Genomic DNA, 14969 nt, shown 5'->3' on the forward strand with positions numbered 1-14969 from the left:
GCTGTGGGTAAAACCTCAGTGCCTAGGGCTTGCCAATCGCATGGTCGGCGGTTCGAATCCCCGCGGCGGGGTGAGCTCCCATCTTTCGGTCCCAGCTCCTGCCCACCTAGCAGTTCGAAAGCACCCCTAAGTGCGAGTAGATAAATAGGTACCGCTTTTTAGCGGGAAGGTAAACGGCGTTTCCATGTGTTGTGCTGGTGCCGGCTCGCCAGAGCAGCTTCGTCACGCTGGCCACGTGACCCGGAAGTGTCTCCGGGCAGCGCTGGCCCCCGGCCTCTTAAGTGAGATGGGCGCACAACCCTAGAGTCGGACACGCCTGGCCCGCAAGGGCAGGGGTACCTTTACTTTTACCTTAGGCGATAAGTGTCACAATACCTATTTCTGCAAGGGAGAGCGATTTATAGGTCCTCTATATCATACATTAAATGTCCCGTATTCCATTGTTTTGCTCTTCACAATGGTTGTGTGCACAATAGATGTCTACAACTATTGGCTTTATTCCTAGACTATTTGGAGCCAAGGTGCCAAGGATGGACAGAGGAACAGGAATTGTTAAAGGGTCATGCATGCCGGCAAGTGTCCAGGGGTTAAACGGAAATATGCACACTACCTCTGAACACCCGAAAGATTAAAGTCGTGATGATACTATTTATGCGAGGTCATGCAACAGCTGACAGTAGTGCCACCCACCCACCACTGCGACATCTTTGTTCAGAAATGCCTCTGATATCAGTACCTTGACCCCACAGAGAGCTAGTTATCTCAGCTAGTATACACAAAATTAACATTCTTCTTAGCTATATAAATCCCAGACAATCCAAGAAAAAAAGAAAGAAAAAGAAAAAGATACCTTTAGATTAAATATGCATTTAAGTGGAATTCAGTGGAAAATTAGAATACTGAGTTTGGACTCCACAACCAAAACAAACAAGCAAAAAGCTTTATTTTATTTTCTAGAAATACTTATTGTCTACTGCTGCAGTGCATGGCTTTGGCCCATTCATGCATTGTCCTGAATTCTGGTGTGCTTGCTTCCTGATAAGTCTACTACAAAAGCAAATTTCAACAAATTTAAGTGCTGGGCAGCAGGTCTCTATCCTTTCCTTATATTCTCATATACTTCAAACAATATCTGATGATTTCAGTCCTTTCATTTTTGTTAAGTCTCCATAGTAGTATTTTACATCACTATAACAGACTGGCGCAGAGGTAATATTCCTGATCTACTAACCATGGTTGGCAGATCCGTGTGCTGTCATCTCACAGGTTCTCTCCTTCCCCTCCCCAAATTCTCTCTTCCTTCTATGATTTGCTTTAACCACGCTGTGCAGCTTGGTCAGCATTGGCCCAAACAATGGTTAAAACTGCCTAGAATTGCCTGCTAAACAAAGTTTGCAAATCCACCTCGAACCCTGGTTAAGAAAAAAGATCTAAAGTGTGTAACTGGAGACAGTACATTAGCTTCATACCAGTAAAGATTGTACCTCATGAAACTAGTTTGTCTCACCCACCAGAAATTTCATTAGTTCCACCACATGAACAAACTACATACCCAAACAATAACCCCATCTGACAAAATAAAATAGTTCTCTTGTTTGCAGAGTGAATTGTCTCTTAGAATAGCCTGGCACTTACCCCAGTTGGGCTTTACTACCAGGAATATACTTTATAAAAGTTTGCCATGCTTAAAAGAGACTTTCAGCTGCTCTAACAGAAGATCAATGAGAATGTGCTAAGAGAGATTAACTGGGCAATCAGACACCCAGTGGAAGAAAAGTGGTCCCAGACAATTATGATTGTTGTTTAAATTTAGGATCTAATGAACCCAACAATGCTACTTTGCAATATATATATAAATATATATATACACTCTTTTATTATAAGAGAAATAGTATGAATTATTTCTGCATGCTGCCGTGCTCTTACCAAAAGTGTGACTCGTGCCTTCAGAAAAGAATGTCACTTAAACTGAATGATAAAGCCAGAATGAATGTTTGAAGGGATTTCACACTTGTGTCTGGGACTGTCAATGGCATACGCGCACCGCTTTATTTGAGAGTGGTTAGGTTACAGAGGATGAAAGGGATAAGAGTTCAAAGACTGTTTAGGAAAATAGAGGGGAGAGTGCACACCTGTCCAAAACACAGAATCTGATCGGAGAATTAATTTCGGCAGCTAAAACTGTTGTGTCTCCATCGGACATGTGCATCCTAGTCCGCAGCAGGCGAAGAAGGATCGCTTTGCTTTGACCAGTTGCCTTTGCTAGTGCTTCTCAAAACAGAAAACAGTGAAATCCCTTTGGAAAATGCCTGTGTGTATGTGTGTTTTCCTCTTTATATCTAAAGCAAAGAGAGTGCTGCACTTAGGGCCAAGAGGCTTCACAGTTGTGTTATCGCAGCATCTGAAGCTAATCCTGCTGTCTTAAATCATTTTCAGACACTGCCAAGATGATTTATAGGGTGGCTGTTCTTCTGAAATGCTTCTGTGAAATCCATATTGTCATTGTTAGCTGATGTCTAAGAACGCAGGAAGTATTTGATAACACCACTCAAGAATTACTTGCAACTAATACAGCGGGAGGAAGCAGGCACAGTGAAACAAGGAAGCTCTGGAACTAACATGGGCGTTCTGGAAGCAAACCGTTTTCTAGAACAGCAACTTCAACAAGTAGCTTTTTGTTTTAAGTCCTTGTCCTTATGCAACGTTCCTCAGATGAAAAAGTGGTAAATACAGCTTCTCTTTTTCAGTCAATCCTGAATCATATGTACTGTTTAGATGTTCTGGGGTTAAATCCAGCTGCTACTCAAGTCAATGAGAACCCTCACACACGCTCTCTGCGCTAGCTGGGTGTTGAATGGGTGCTTTTCAGAAAAGAAGGATCTCCCCAAGAAATCCTGCACACTGAGTAAATGTGACTTGAATTGAATTTCATTACAGCTGAATTATGCATTCGGGTGATAATTTTTTAAAAAAACATTAGTTAAGAGTTTGAGTTAGCATGTCATCAAGTAGTTAACAATAGACCAAACAAGGAATCAACACACAAATTCAGGTTCATAAACTAGGGTGTATGTATGTAGCTGCATGAAAACAAGAGGTAACTGGTTAACCGGAGACATTTCTCCCCTTTCAGCTACAGGCATCGTGTCTAGACAACCATCTCTCAGCTTAGGGTGCTCTGATATCAATGCCCAATAATTCCAGTCCGTAGCCTTACTGAATTTAGAATTATTCTTACATAGGAAATTGTTTTTACTGCTGATGTTTTTATTTTAAGGCTATCACTTTTTATTTCTTTCCTCTATGTTAAACTAGTCATGAATGGAAATAAATAAATAAAAGTGGTAACCACAGACAGTTAAGCAGGCTAGCAAAGAAAAAACCCCACTATAAACATTTGTGGCTTTAAATAGGTTAGTGTAACATAACAACAAAGCGTTCACCTTTATTTTCTTTTTCTAGTATTTATTACTACCTTGATATCTCAGTTTTCCTTCAAGGAGGAGCTTTCCCTCACAACATCCCTGTGAGGGAGGCTACGCTATGAGGTGCTGGTTGGCCCAGGGTCATCCACTGAGCTTCGTGGGGATTTGAATCTCGTCTCCTAGGCCCTAGTCCAGCACTCTAGTTGCTACAGCACACTGGCCTATCAATCAGCACCCACCAGCTCCCCAGCTTCTCTCGCTTAAGACCTAATTACACAAAACTGGTCCATTGACAGACTGCTCCATTTATCTTTTCTCGATGTATTTTCATTTTTCTTCAAAACACTATTAGTAACAGGAGCACAGATGCCTGAAGAGGGCTAAATTTGGCAACACTTCTTGAAATTGCATTGGGTTATCTATTTTTATACAGTTTACACGTATTAGTATTTATATAGGTCTCTTACTGAACCATGCCTTGTTTATTTATCTTTGTACTAAATTACCTGCTTTAATACATGAGGTTTCGTTGTGCCATCTGTCTGTGGGCTATGCAATTTTGCTTCCCCTTCCTTTTCCCTTGCATGTTGTGGGCGGAAAGCACCAACATTACTAATCTGGGCCTTAGAGAAGAAGGGTAAGCATGAAGAAGCCCCTTGGGCTTTCGTTTGCTGTTGCACTATTTCCAGATCCAATTTATAAAACACAGGTTATTTTATTTTACGTTTTGATTTACTAAATGTATATACTGCCCACCGTCTGAAGATCACAGGGTGGTTTACAAAGTAAAATCATGCACCAAAAGGACCCCCCACAAAAATGTGTAGCATAATAATAATAATTAAAAAATAACACACCCACACCCCACGTACGTTTAAAAGGTCATAGATTTTGACAGCAAAGGCCTAACTGAAGAGGAATGTTTTTGCCTGGCGTCTTTTACAACTGGAGTGAAGGGACAGGTCCCTTCTAGATCATAAAACTTAAGATCTGTGTGCCCTGAGGGAAGGAAGAAAAGAAGCAGGCTCCTATGGGCCACATACCACTGCTCCTGAAGCAACTATCAGGTCGCTTGTGCCCCTTCACCCTCTTGCTACTTCAGATCTGTGTGCCCCGAAGGAAGGCAGATGTGAGGAAGGCCCAGACCAGGGAGATCATGCCAAATGGTCCCCAAAGGACCATCAGTCAGCCTGGAAGGACTCTGCTCTGCCGTTCTGTATCATTTGCTTTGATATTTTAAGATTGCAAACCATCTTGGGTGACTTGGCAACAAGGTCATGTATAAACGCAATAAATAAAATGTTTCAAGACTCCACTTCTGCTTTATATAGAAAAAGCATCGGTACAAAGCCTTAGGGGTTCCATTGCTTCATAGTAGAACTGTTATCAAGGGTGGGGACGCGCGCTTATCAATTCCAATATGGCCGAACTGTCCTATGTGTACTGAACTATATTCTAGACTACAATGTGACGCCCTTTCTATCAGTGGCTGCTACCACGTTTCGATGTCAACCTCTGTTAAAGTTAGCAGCGCTAATGTTTGCCAGCATTCACTGTGCAGCCTGTTTTACAAATTTACAAGGCACTTCATGGACAAAATTGCTCCAAGTGATAGCCTGCCTTCTTCCCTGCTTCAGTGACGGGAACAATATATTCCCACTGGCAAGATTTCTAACTGTCATCCATTCCACTTTGTTCTGTCTATAACAAATGAGTTAGTTTTGCGTGGTGATGCTGCTGCAATTTTCCTCTGAAACTGTTTGGTCTGGTTCTCGATACATAAAGAAGCAGCTTGCTTGCATGTTCTCAGATCCTCTTCTTCCACTTTAAAGAGTTACCCCTCTATACATTTCCTAGTAGGTTAGGGTTTTCAAGCTTTTAAATTTCCAAAATCAGAACTTGCTCTGTGCAAGTTCAGATCCCACGAGTAACTTCCTTTGCCCATTTCCACAAAACACTGCATCCAAACGGACATACTGTGGTTGTGCTACTGTTCCAAAGCAGAACACAAACCAGCTTCAAACAGTGGGGCCCAATCCTGGTTTGGAGGGCAGGCACAAACCATAGTTTAACGTTCAAATGCAACAATAAAAGTAGCAACTTGATCTGCAAAGTGCAAGGGGGAGGAGGAACATGAGGCTGGTCTGTGTAGCAGCAAACCACAGGTTCGTGTTATAGCTGAACAGAGCTTCTATCTCTCATGCTATTAATAAGGCACCCCCAAAGGACACAAAATGTAACAGCTGGCTCAGAATTTTTCACTGAAACTTTTGCTTCATGACTGTACTTAAATAAATTCAATTTTTAAAAAACAAAACTGGGATGAGATTTTGTTCAATTACAAAGTGTTTTTAAAAATTGCTTCCTTAGAACACATTTTATGCGGGAGAGGAACAAATTTTTAGTTCCAGTTTATCACAATCCTTTACCGAAATGCTGATTTCAACCCGTTCCAAAGTTTTCCACAGCCCATCATGAACACCTTTACCCTCCTCCTCTGCTTTGAAACTTTCCAAGAGTACACAGCTCACTCAACACATTAGAAGCAGTGTTTGACATATTGAGCAGACTATTTTTATGTATTAATATGAGGCAGCTCCCCAGGCAGCTAGAAGCAAGGAAGCAACACACACACACACACGAGAGTATGATGCATTTGTACTTTAGGTCTCAGAAAGGGGAATCCTTCAAATAGCAAAAGCAGAAAGAGTACCAAGGTCCAGGGCCAAGGAACTGCAGGCATCTGTGGTTAAGAGGAGTCTCTCCCACATACATTTCCTCAGCATCTTGGAATCAGTGATGGAAAGCATGAATTAAGCTGACTAAAATTAGTCACTGGCTTTTTAGCAGAAGCTCTGTCCATCAGAGACTGAAGCAGGCTATAGTGCAACAGATTACAAGAGGTAGAAACTTTCATGATTGGTGCTTCTAGTTATATAGGCAGTTTGGTCCACCCTCCTCAGCTCATAGAACAAGTGAATGGTGTTTTAGACACCTCTGTATAAGATGTATTTTGCAGTTCATCAAGGGCTTTTTGAATAACCAGAAATGTGTAAACCTTTTCATCAATGATGGTCAATGAGCAGAATTAGGCCTCTGAATCAATTCTATGTGGTGCCTGGTACTCCTGTGAATTAACGGCTCAAAAAAAATATTGCCCAATTTTACTTGTAAGGAATAGAAAAATGTTTTCCAGTTATAAAGCAGAAATAATCAACACATGCAATATTGCATCTCTTCCCAATTCGGTACACGAGATCCATGTAATTAAAAATGCATGTGTTTGCATAGAATGGTACACTTGAGTACGCTTGCTCTGTAAAAGTGAGAACATTTTCTGTTTGATAAAACACACTTTATTGTGGAGACTGACTAATTCACAAATGGCTCAATTTGTGTGGCAAGATACACACTCCCAACCCCTGAGCAACGATCCGGAGAAGATCTGTCCCCAAGAATTGCTCCTGAAAAAACAGAGCTGATCCAGCACTGCTCTACATCACATGCAGGACTTTGTTGGGTTCTTTGGGAAAACTCAAAGTGCTCTTTGACCTGGCTGTTATTGCATGATGCAAATCTGGGGCCTCTTCAGTTGTTACCCCAATTGCTCCCACGCTGGTCTAAAGGCTTCCCGCATAGCTTCCCTCCCGAAAACAAGGACAAGGAACCCTTCTTAGTCCACTGTGTACAACATTCTAGGGGCCACATGCCAGCAGTGGTCAGGGCCAGAGGGAAAGTGGGGAGAGCCAGAGTCCCTTTGTATAGTGGGCTACATTCTAACCATGCAAAAGCCAGCAGTTCCTATACAGTTGAACCTTGGAAGTCGAACGGAATCCGTTTCGGAAATCAGTTCGACTTCCAAAATGTTAGGAAACCAAAGTGTGGCTTCTGATTGGCTGCAGGAAGCCAATCAGAAGCCGCAGAAGCCCCGTCGCATATTCAGGTTCCAAAAGAACGTTTGCAAACCAGAACACTCCAGTTTCCGGCATTCAGGAGCCAAAATGTTTGAGTACCAAGGTGTTTGGGATCCAAGGCACAACTGTATACATACACACCCACACCCCCCTTCAAGCAATGATTTGGGTTTTATACATATTTGTGCTTTTTGTAGCATTGCGATAGGAGTTGCATTATTCTCACTACACACCCTTCAGTATTTTTTGTTAGTTGGCTCACAGAACCTGTAGCATAGATTTCATCTGGGGAAAACAAACATACAAATCTTATCTTTGGACAAGCATTAGTCGCAGATAAGCATTTCAACTTATTTGGCTTTAACTAGGAAAGGTTTCAGTTTGAAATCTAGATGGCTTATTTCCACAACGGAACTTTTTAAACCTTATCTTCTGGCTTAGTGTGTGGAATTGAACTCTAAAGGCACACAAGTGGAAATAAGGTACTGGAAATCTATTTAGAGCTTCAGAGAGGCTGGAGGATATTTCCTCATTGGATTCTAAGAATGTAACACGAGTAAATTTTGTATTGCCATTTTCAGTTCTGTGCCGGCACACACCCACCCCTTCGGCCCGACCACACCACTTCCCCAGGGAATGGAAAAGGTCTTCCCTCAGACAATTCCAACAGCTGAATCATAGACAGGACACAGCAAGGGACAGATGCAAATTGAACTGAGTGCAAGGGAAACAATGCTTGCCAATGGAAAATCCACTTTGATATCAAACTGTTGTGGCTCTTCAAACAAGTTCAGTGCTTCAGTGCTAACATTCAAATGAAGTTGTCACATTAATAATGTGAATGAGAGCTCTACAATGAATCACTGGGAGAATAACATATCCCTTGTGTTGTATTTAAGTGTCAAATTTGAATCAAAGCATAATGATCTCACTTCGTGGCAGAGTAGTGGGATTTAACTTATTACCATACCATAACTAAATTCATTTCACAATTGCTAGTTCATTTTTCCCACTTAATGGCAAAATTCTACTCAAGCAACAACTTCAGCCTGGCCTACAGACGCAGCAGGATGAAGTGGTCAAGTGGGCTGTCTCTTCAAACTACAGGTTTTAGCAATCCTTGCCAAGTAAAGCTCCAGAATATCAGAAAAAAAGGGTATTCCATCCCACTCCACTCTCTGCTGTGCTAACTTTCTACTTGCAGGAAAATCACAAGTATATGATTTCTCAGATGCAGGCTGAACAGACATAGTGCACTGTGCAACCACATTCTGCTGCATGTGTAGACCAGGCCTCACCAGGTGCAACTCACCAGATTCAGTTTTTAAGTGCCTTAAGTTTGCGAGGAAAGGTTTGGGCAGATGGGTTGAAATACATTTTAAAAAGCAGGAACTTACCACTGTGGGGTTGCCGCTGCTTATCAACTGGCTGACTTCATGAAAAATGCTCTTGCATTCAATTGATTTGTCTAAGGACCCTCGTTTCACTATTACCGCTACGGCTAACAATATCTGCTCCCGCACATACTTCTGGAGGCTGCAAATAAAAAATTCAAAAAATTAATATTCAGAATCAAGGCAACTGTTCTAAGACTTATAAAGTAAAATCCTTAGCTGTACTGCTCTTGGAGTAGAGCAGGGATAGGAACCTTTGGTCCTCTAGATGTTGCCGAACTACAACCCATCACCCTTGGCCTTTGAAAATGCTTGCTGGGGCTGATGGGAGTTGTAGTTCAGTAACATCTAGTGGACCAAAGGTTCCCCCCACCCCACCCCTGGAACTGAATTGTTTGGTCTGCCGCTGCTTTGAGCCTGGTTCTCTTGTGCATTAATTGTTGCACGTTATCTGGAACATTAGCTGCAATCTCTGAGAGATGTTTCTTTTAAGTTACTGCAAACTTCTTTAGCCCCTATGGTATTGAATTCCCCATGGTTAATATAAGTAGCACAGACAGCATCCATCTGACTGAATAGAATGCCAATGATTTTACAATCTCATAGAATTGTAGAGCTGGAAGGGAACCTGAGGATCATCTAGTTGTGGGTCAGATCCGGCCCAATAGCCTTCTCAATCTGGCCCACAGATGGTCTGGGAATCAGCGTGTTTTTACACGAGTAGAATGTGTCCTTTTATTTAAAATGCATCTCTGGGTTATTTGTGGGGCATAGGAATTTGTTCATTTTTTCCCTTCAAATTATAGTCCGGCCTCCCACAAGGTTTGAGGGACAGTGGACCGGCCCGCTGCTGAGCAATGTCAGCTGATGGGCAGGAGTGCGGAGTTCAATCCTGCTGTGCTCTATTTTGGCAGCATGCTTCCTGTGGGGAATGTGTTGGCAAAGCAGAAAACCCTGCAGACAACAGAAGTGGTTTAACAGCCAGTTCCTCTTTCCAGGGAACTCTGGGAACTGTAGCTCTGTGAGGGGAATAGGGGTCTCCTAACAACTCTCAGGAAGCTTAAAATACTACAGTTCCCAGGATTCCTTGGGGGAAGCTGCGACTGTTGAAAGTGGCATGCTACTGTTTTATATGTATATGCAGATAGGGACTCAAGTCATTGGTCTATCTAGTCAAATCTTGTCTATACTGGTTGGGAGCAGCTCTCTACAGCTCTCTGGCAAGGAGTTTTCCCTGTCACCTGCTACCTGAAACCCGCAGCTTTCTGCATGCAAACCACATGATCTTATCAATAAACTATGCTCCTCCCCATGAAAACAGAAGGCATTTTCTCATTGACTGGGTTCCATATTTCTGAACAGGAACACTTACAGTATTTTTTTAGAACTGGCACACTTGTTTTTTTTTAGCAGTACTACTTACTTAGGTCTTTGTAAGACATATGTTAAAAGGAATGTTCGTAGGGACTCGATGCTACTTTTTTCCAACAGAATCCATTCTCGTACAACTGCTTCCATGATCGCCGTGGCAGCTTGAAAAAGGACATAGTCCACTTTACTAGTTTCTGCCGGAGAGATCCAAAATGGTAAGTTTGCAATCCACAGGAACTAACCTAGAAGGCACTGGTTACACAAACCCGCCACGATTAAACACAGTTAGCACAAACCGAGCACGTTAAAAGGGCTTCCCAATCAGAATTAAGTGGCAACTGGCAGGTCATAATGTTTTTTCATTTAAAGCAGGCTTCCCCAACCTGGTGCCCTCTAGATGCTCCCATCAGACACAGCCAGCACTGCACTGAGGGTGCCAGGTTAGAGAAGGGTGATTTAGAGCAGGCTTCCTCAACCTCGGCCCTCCAGATGTTTTGAGACTACAATTCCCATCATCCCTGACCACTGGTTCTGCTAGCTAGGGATCATGGGAGTTGCAGGCAAAAAACATCTGGAGGGCCGAGGTTGAGGAAGCCTGATTTAGAACATCATTTTTGGGTGCCCTTGCTTTTTCAAGCCAGGTGGATGCTGACTAGAGACAAAAGGCAGGGTCTACTCTGTGTATGACTTTGCTGGACACTACCCAGAGCCTTTTCTGTACTGGCACTATGTCTCTGAAATACCTTCCCCAGTGAAAACTGCTTGGTGCGAACATCACTGTAATTTAGGCGCCATGTAACTCAATTTTTTGTTCAATTCGGCTCTTTTATGTTTGTAAGGTGCTCTTTTAATTAAACAGATTTTTCTTTAAAAAATGTAATTTTTGTTTCAATTTTGGTTTAATATCTGCCAATTGCTGTAAGCTACTTTGAGCACCATTGGTGGAAAAAAGCAAGACAAACATTTAAAAACCCAAAACCATCATCACCGAAAGCAACTAATTCATAACAAAATGACACCACAGGGTGCCAGGGCAGTGACAATGATTTACAGAGAATTACATAAATTGGTGTCTTGCTTGTTACAGCTGGCAAAAGAGTGGACTTGCTGGTCCCTAACTCAATTCCCCCCGTTTCAGTGAATATTGACCTTTAAATCAGGGGCTGAGGAGCCCCACTGATATCTGGGGCAACTTACTCTTTGGTTAAGTGTGCAAAGGACTGCAGAGTGAAAACCCCAGGTCCAATCTGGCACGCAGACAGCAGAATTTCTCAAACACACCAACACACAAAGAGGCAAGCGATGTAATGGGCCAATGAATCTGTCTTACTGATACACTTTGAATATTCAGCTGAATACACACATAAGGACTTACCTAAAATATGCTTGCAAACAGCAAATGGCGATTTTGATTTTCTAAATGATAAGAATATGTGTTCAGCATGCTGACGTTGTTCATTATTGACCATGGAAGGTGGTGCCTAAAGAGAAAATAGATAGTTTGCTTCAATATATTGGAGGGGAGGAGGAACCTTCTGTTTCCAGTGTAAACCCATGTTAAGAATAACCACAAGTCCCTATTTTCATGGGCAGAAAGATGACTACACTTAACTGAAGGCTATTTTGGTGTGTTTTTCTTTAAAATAATAATATAAAAGATTATTATGATGATCAGATTTTTAAAATATATATTTATAGCACTTTTTCACATTCATGATCCCAGGAAAGGCTACAAAACAACGAACATTAATCAGCATTCAAATATAATTACAAAAATTCCCTAAAACAGATTCAGAGACCGCCTGTGATTCAGATCCATCCCAAGCAATACAGTAGCAGCAGAACTCCCAGTAAAAGCCAATGCACTACTTCTTCAGTTCCTTCATTCTTGCCAAGAGCACAGCAAATAGCTTGTTCAGCTGAATAGCTGAGAGAACTTCAAATACTGGTAAAAGAATTTAGTATCAAAAATACCGGTGTTAAAAGGAGTCAGCTAAGACTTCTGGGTTCCAGCTATAAGCTGCCATTTAGTATCCTTGCTACCTACAAACTGATTTAACTTCTCCTGCACTGAAGACATATTTGGTCCTCGACAGGGAGAACCTGAATATAGTAGTATCATATTTCCTAGCGAACGTTTGTTTTTTGTTTTTTTTAAGGGGGGGGGGGAAGAACAGCAATGTTGCAAACTGAAGATTCGTTAGATCTGAACTTTCAAGAAGCCAACAACAAGGTCTTTAGCAGTAAAATACTGCCCTCTAGTGCAGTGGCTCTCAAACATTTTCCCCACAGACCACTTGAAAATGGTTGATGGTATTGAAAGACCACTTGATGGTTGTTTTCCTGTCCGCAGTTGCAACTGTAATGTGATGCGTTGAATGCCGTACCATTTTTAATTGAATTTGTATCGCTCCTTTTCTTTCTTTCTTGCATTTTATTGCAGTGCAATTTGAATTCTATAGAATTAAAAATTTTACGTGTTCTTCACAGACACACTGCAGAGGGATAGCTTAGTCAGTAGAGAATGAGACTCTTAATCTCAGGGTTGTGGGTTCGAGCCCCACATTCCAGGGTTTTGGAACTCTTGCTCTAGTGTAAGGTCAGCATATGCCATGTGAAAACACACAACACAATGCAACTTGCCAATAAAGTCTGGTCAGCTCAAGGTTTTGATGTTCTACAGATCATTCTGATAACAATTATTATTCCATTTCTTCACCAAAAGGACCCTCGTTTGCTTACAGTGATTTAAAAACACCTTATTAAAAGAGTTTAAAACTCTAGCAATTGTGAGGATCCTGAAATTAAATACAGCCGTACCTTGGAAGTTGAACAGAATCTGCTCCGGAAGTCCATCGACTTCCAAAACATTCAGAAACCAAAGGACGGCTTCTGATTGGCTGCAGGAGCTTCAGAAGCTGCGGAAGCTTGTGTAAGTGTATTCTGCTACAAGCATGCTATGCTATACTACACAATATTGTACAGTATACAAATACGATGCCTTTAGAATCTTGTTGTACAAGTAGTAAACAAAACTTATTCAGAATCTGAAAAGCATGGCACCGCAAGCATTCATACACAACTAGCATATGTATCTGAAGGTATATTATGGAATTTAAGGATTTATAATAATCAAGTAGCTTTCCATCAGATGAATTTTCAACTAAGTGGCCATTATTAACTTTCAAACTACCTTTTAACCTGCAAGACACAGTTGAATACACTATTTAATACACACATGTCTATCCCTCGAAGACAGCCTATAACCACACTGATTGCTTGCAAACAAAATATTATTTGCTATTGTACTGTTATGAGTCACTGGCTACAGAGAAATAATTCTTTTACCCAAGTTCCAACTTGCTCGTGATTATAAAGAATATATTTCTTAGGACTGGAGACTGAATGAGGAAATAAGAATGTGTTCATTGGCAAAAAAGCAGGCAAGTATATTTTTACTGGTGCAAAATATTACAAGTGCTCTGTAATTTTATTAAAAAGACAGGTCAATGAGAAGATAGCCTATACAAGAAGCTGTAAGTTATTCAGTTCTCGTGCATCAGGAATGAGAAGCCTGTGATCCCGCAGGTTTTTGTTGGCTAGGGCTGATGGGAGTTTCAGTCCTACAACATCTGGAAGGTCACAGGTTCTCCACTCTTTGAGAGCTTATTTGACAAGTGAGGATTTTTAGTAGTGTTCCTAATCATAAGCTGAAATTTAACACTGAACTTAACGTAAATGAACTAAGTCATACTCGAGCTAAAATCAATGGGTTTGACTAATATTAGTCCACTGATATCAGCTGGTCTACTCTGAGCATGACTTATGAGTCAAAGAATCAGAATTGTAGAGTGAGAAGGGACCACAAGAGCCACTAAACCCAGTGAACCCCCTGAAATGCAGGAATCTTTTGTCCAATGTGGGGCTTGGACCCATGACCCTGAGATTAAGTGTCTCATGTTCTACCGACTGAGCCATGAGCCATGACTTAGCTGGATACAACTTGTAACAACAGCCAATACACAAGAACAAATATATCCACTTAACAACAAAGATATCAACAAGGACCTGAGTCACATGCAAGGCAGAAGATAGCAGCCACCAGTGGGAAAGGAGAAGCCAGAGAGGACAACAATTAAACCCAACACATGATAAAAGTCTATGTCAATTCTGTATTAAAACTTCGTCCATTACCCTCTAGTCAAGCCAGCTGAGTTAAAGTGTGTCTCTCTATGCAAAATATCAAGTTACTGGGTAAAAATAAGAGGCATGTCTAAACGTGATCATTTTGATGTAACTTGGTTTCCATCCATTAGTTATATAAACGGGTACAGAGATGCTTATCGTACATGAAACTTTATGGTGGATGTTTTTCCTTGAAGTAGCTGTGTTAAGTAATACCTAAGTAATTTGATGCTGTACTCATGCTCTCCATGAACAAAAGTTGTTTTTCTTTATATTTATAGAAATTGATAATATATACATATAATATATATATATATAAATATATATTTAAAATGTTACTGGGTAAAATACACCCTTTTGGTCAAGCATCACAAATGTCAAAAAAGGTCTACTTTGATGGCAAATTATGGAAAGTTTGGGCACCGAGGCAAGAATCTAAAGAGTAACAGGCTCATACAAGAAGTTTGTACTACCCCAGATGAATATTTTCATCAAACAGATCACACATACACAAAACACATGCATATCATACCCAAGTACTTTTGAAACTGTCCTCAGTTTGGAGGCTGCTGTTCAATAAAAACAAGCTGAAAGAATTTCATGGTTCTTTTGACCCTGGCTTTAATCTTCAAGTAAATTATTTTGTTTGGTATTCTTGCATATGTACAGGAGAGATAGAC

General features: G+C 41.1%; 1 protein-coding gene across 1 annotated transcript in view; it reads right to left on the reverse strand.

The window, feature by feature from the left end:
- Positions 1-14969, reverse strand: part of XPO4 (exportin 4) — a 63428-nt gene that overhangs the window by 40921 nt on the left and 7538 nt on the right. Inside the window, exons 2-4 of the mRNA XM_081002539.1 lie at positions 11480-11585; positions 10157-10298; positions 8737-8875 (exon numbers count right to left, since the gene is read on the reverse strand). Of these exons, the coding sequence (XP_080858665.1) occupies positions 8737-8875; positions 10157-10298; positions 11480-11585 (387 nt within the window). The remainder of the gene's footprint in view (positions 1-8736; positions 8876-10156; positions 10299-11479; positions 11586-14969) is intronic.

The sequence above is a fragment of the Podarcis pityusensis genome, assembly GCF_964106645.2.
Source record: "Podarcis pityusensis genome assembly, chromosome: 4".
NCBI lineage: Eukaryota > Metazoa > Chordata > Lepidosauria > Squamata > Lacertidae > Podarcis > Podarcis pityusensis.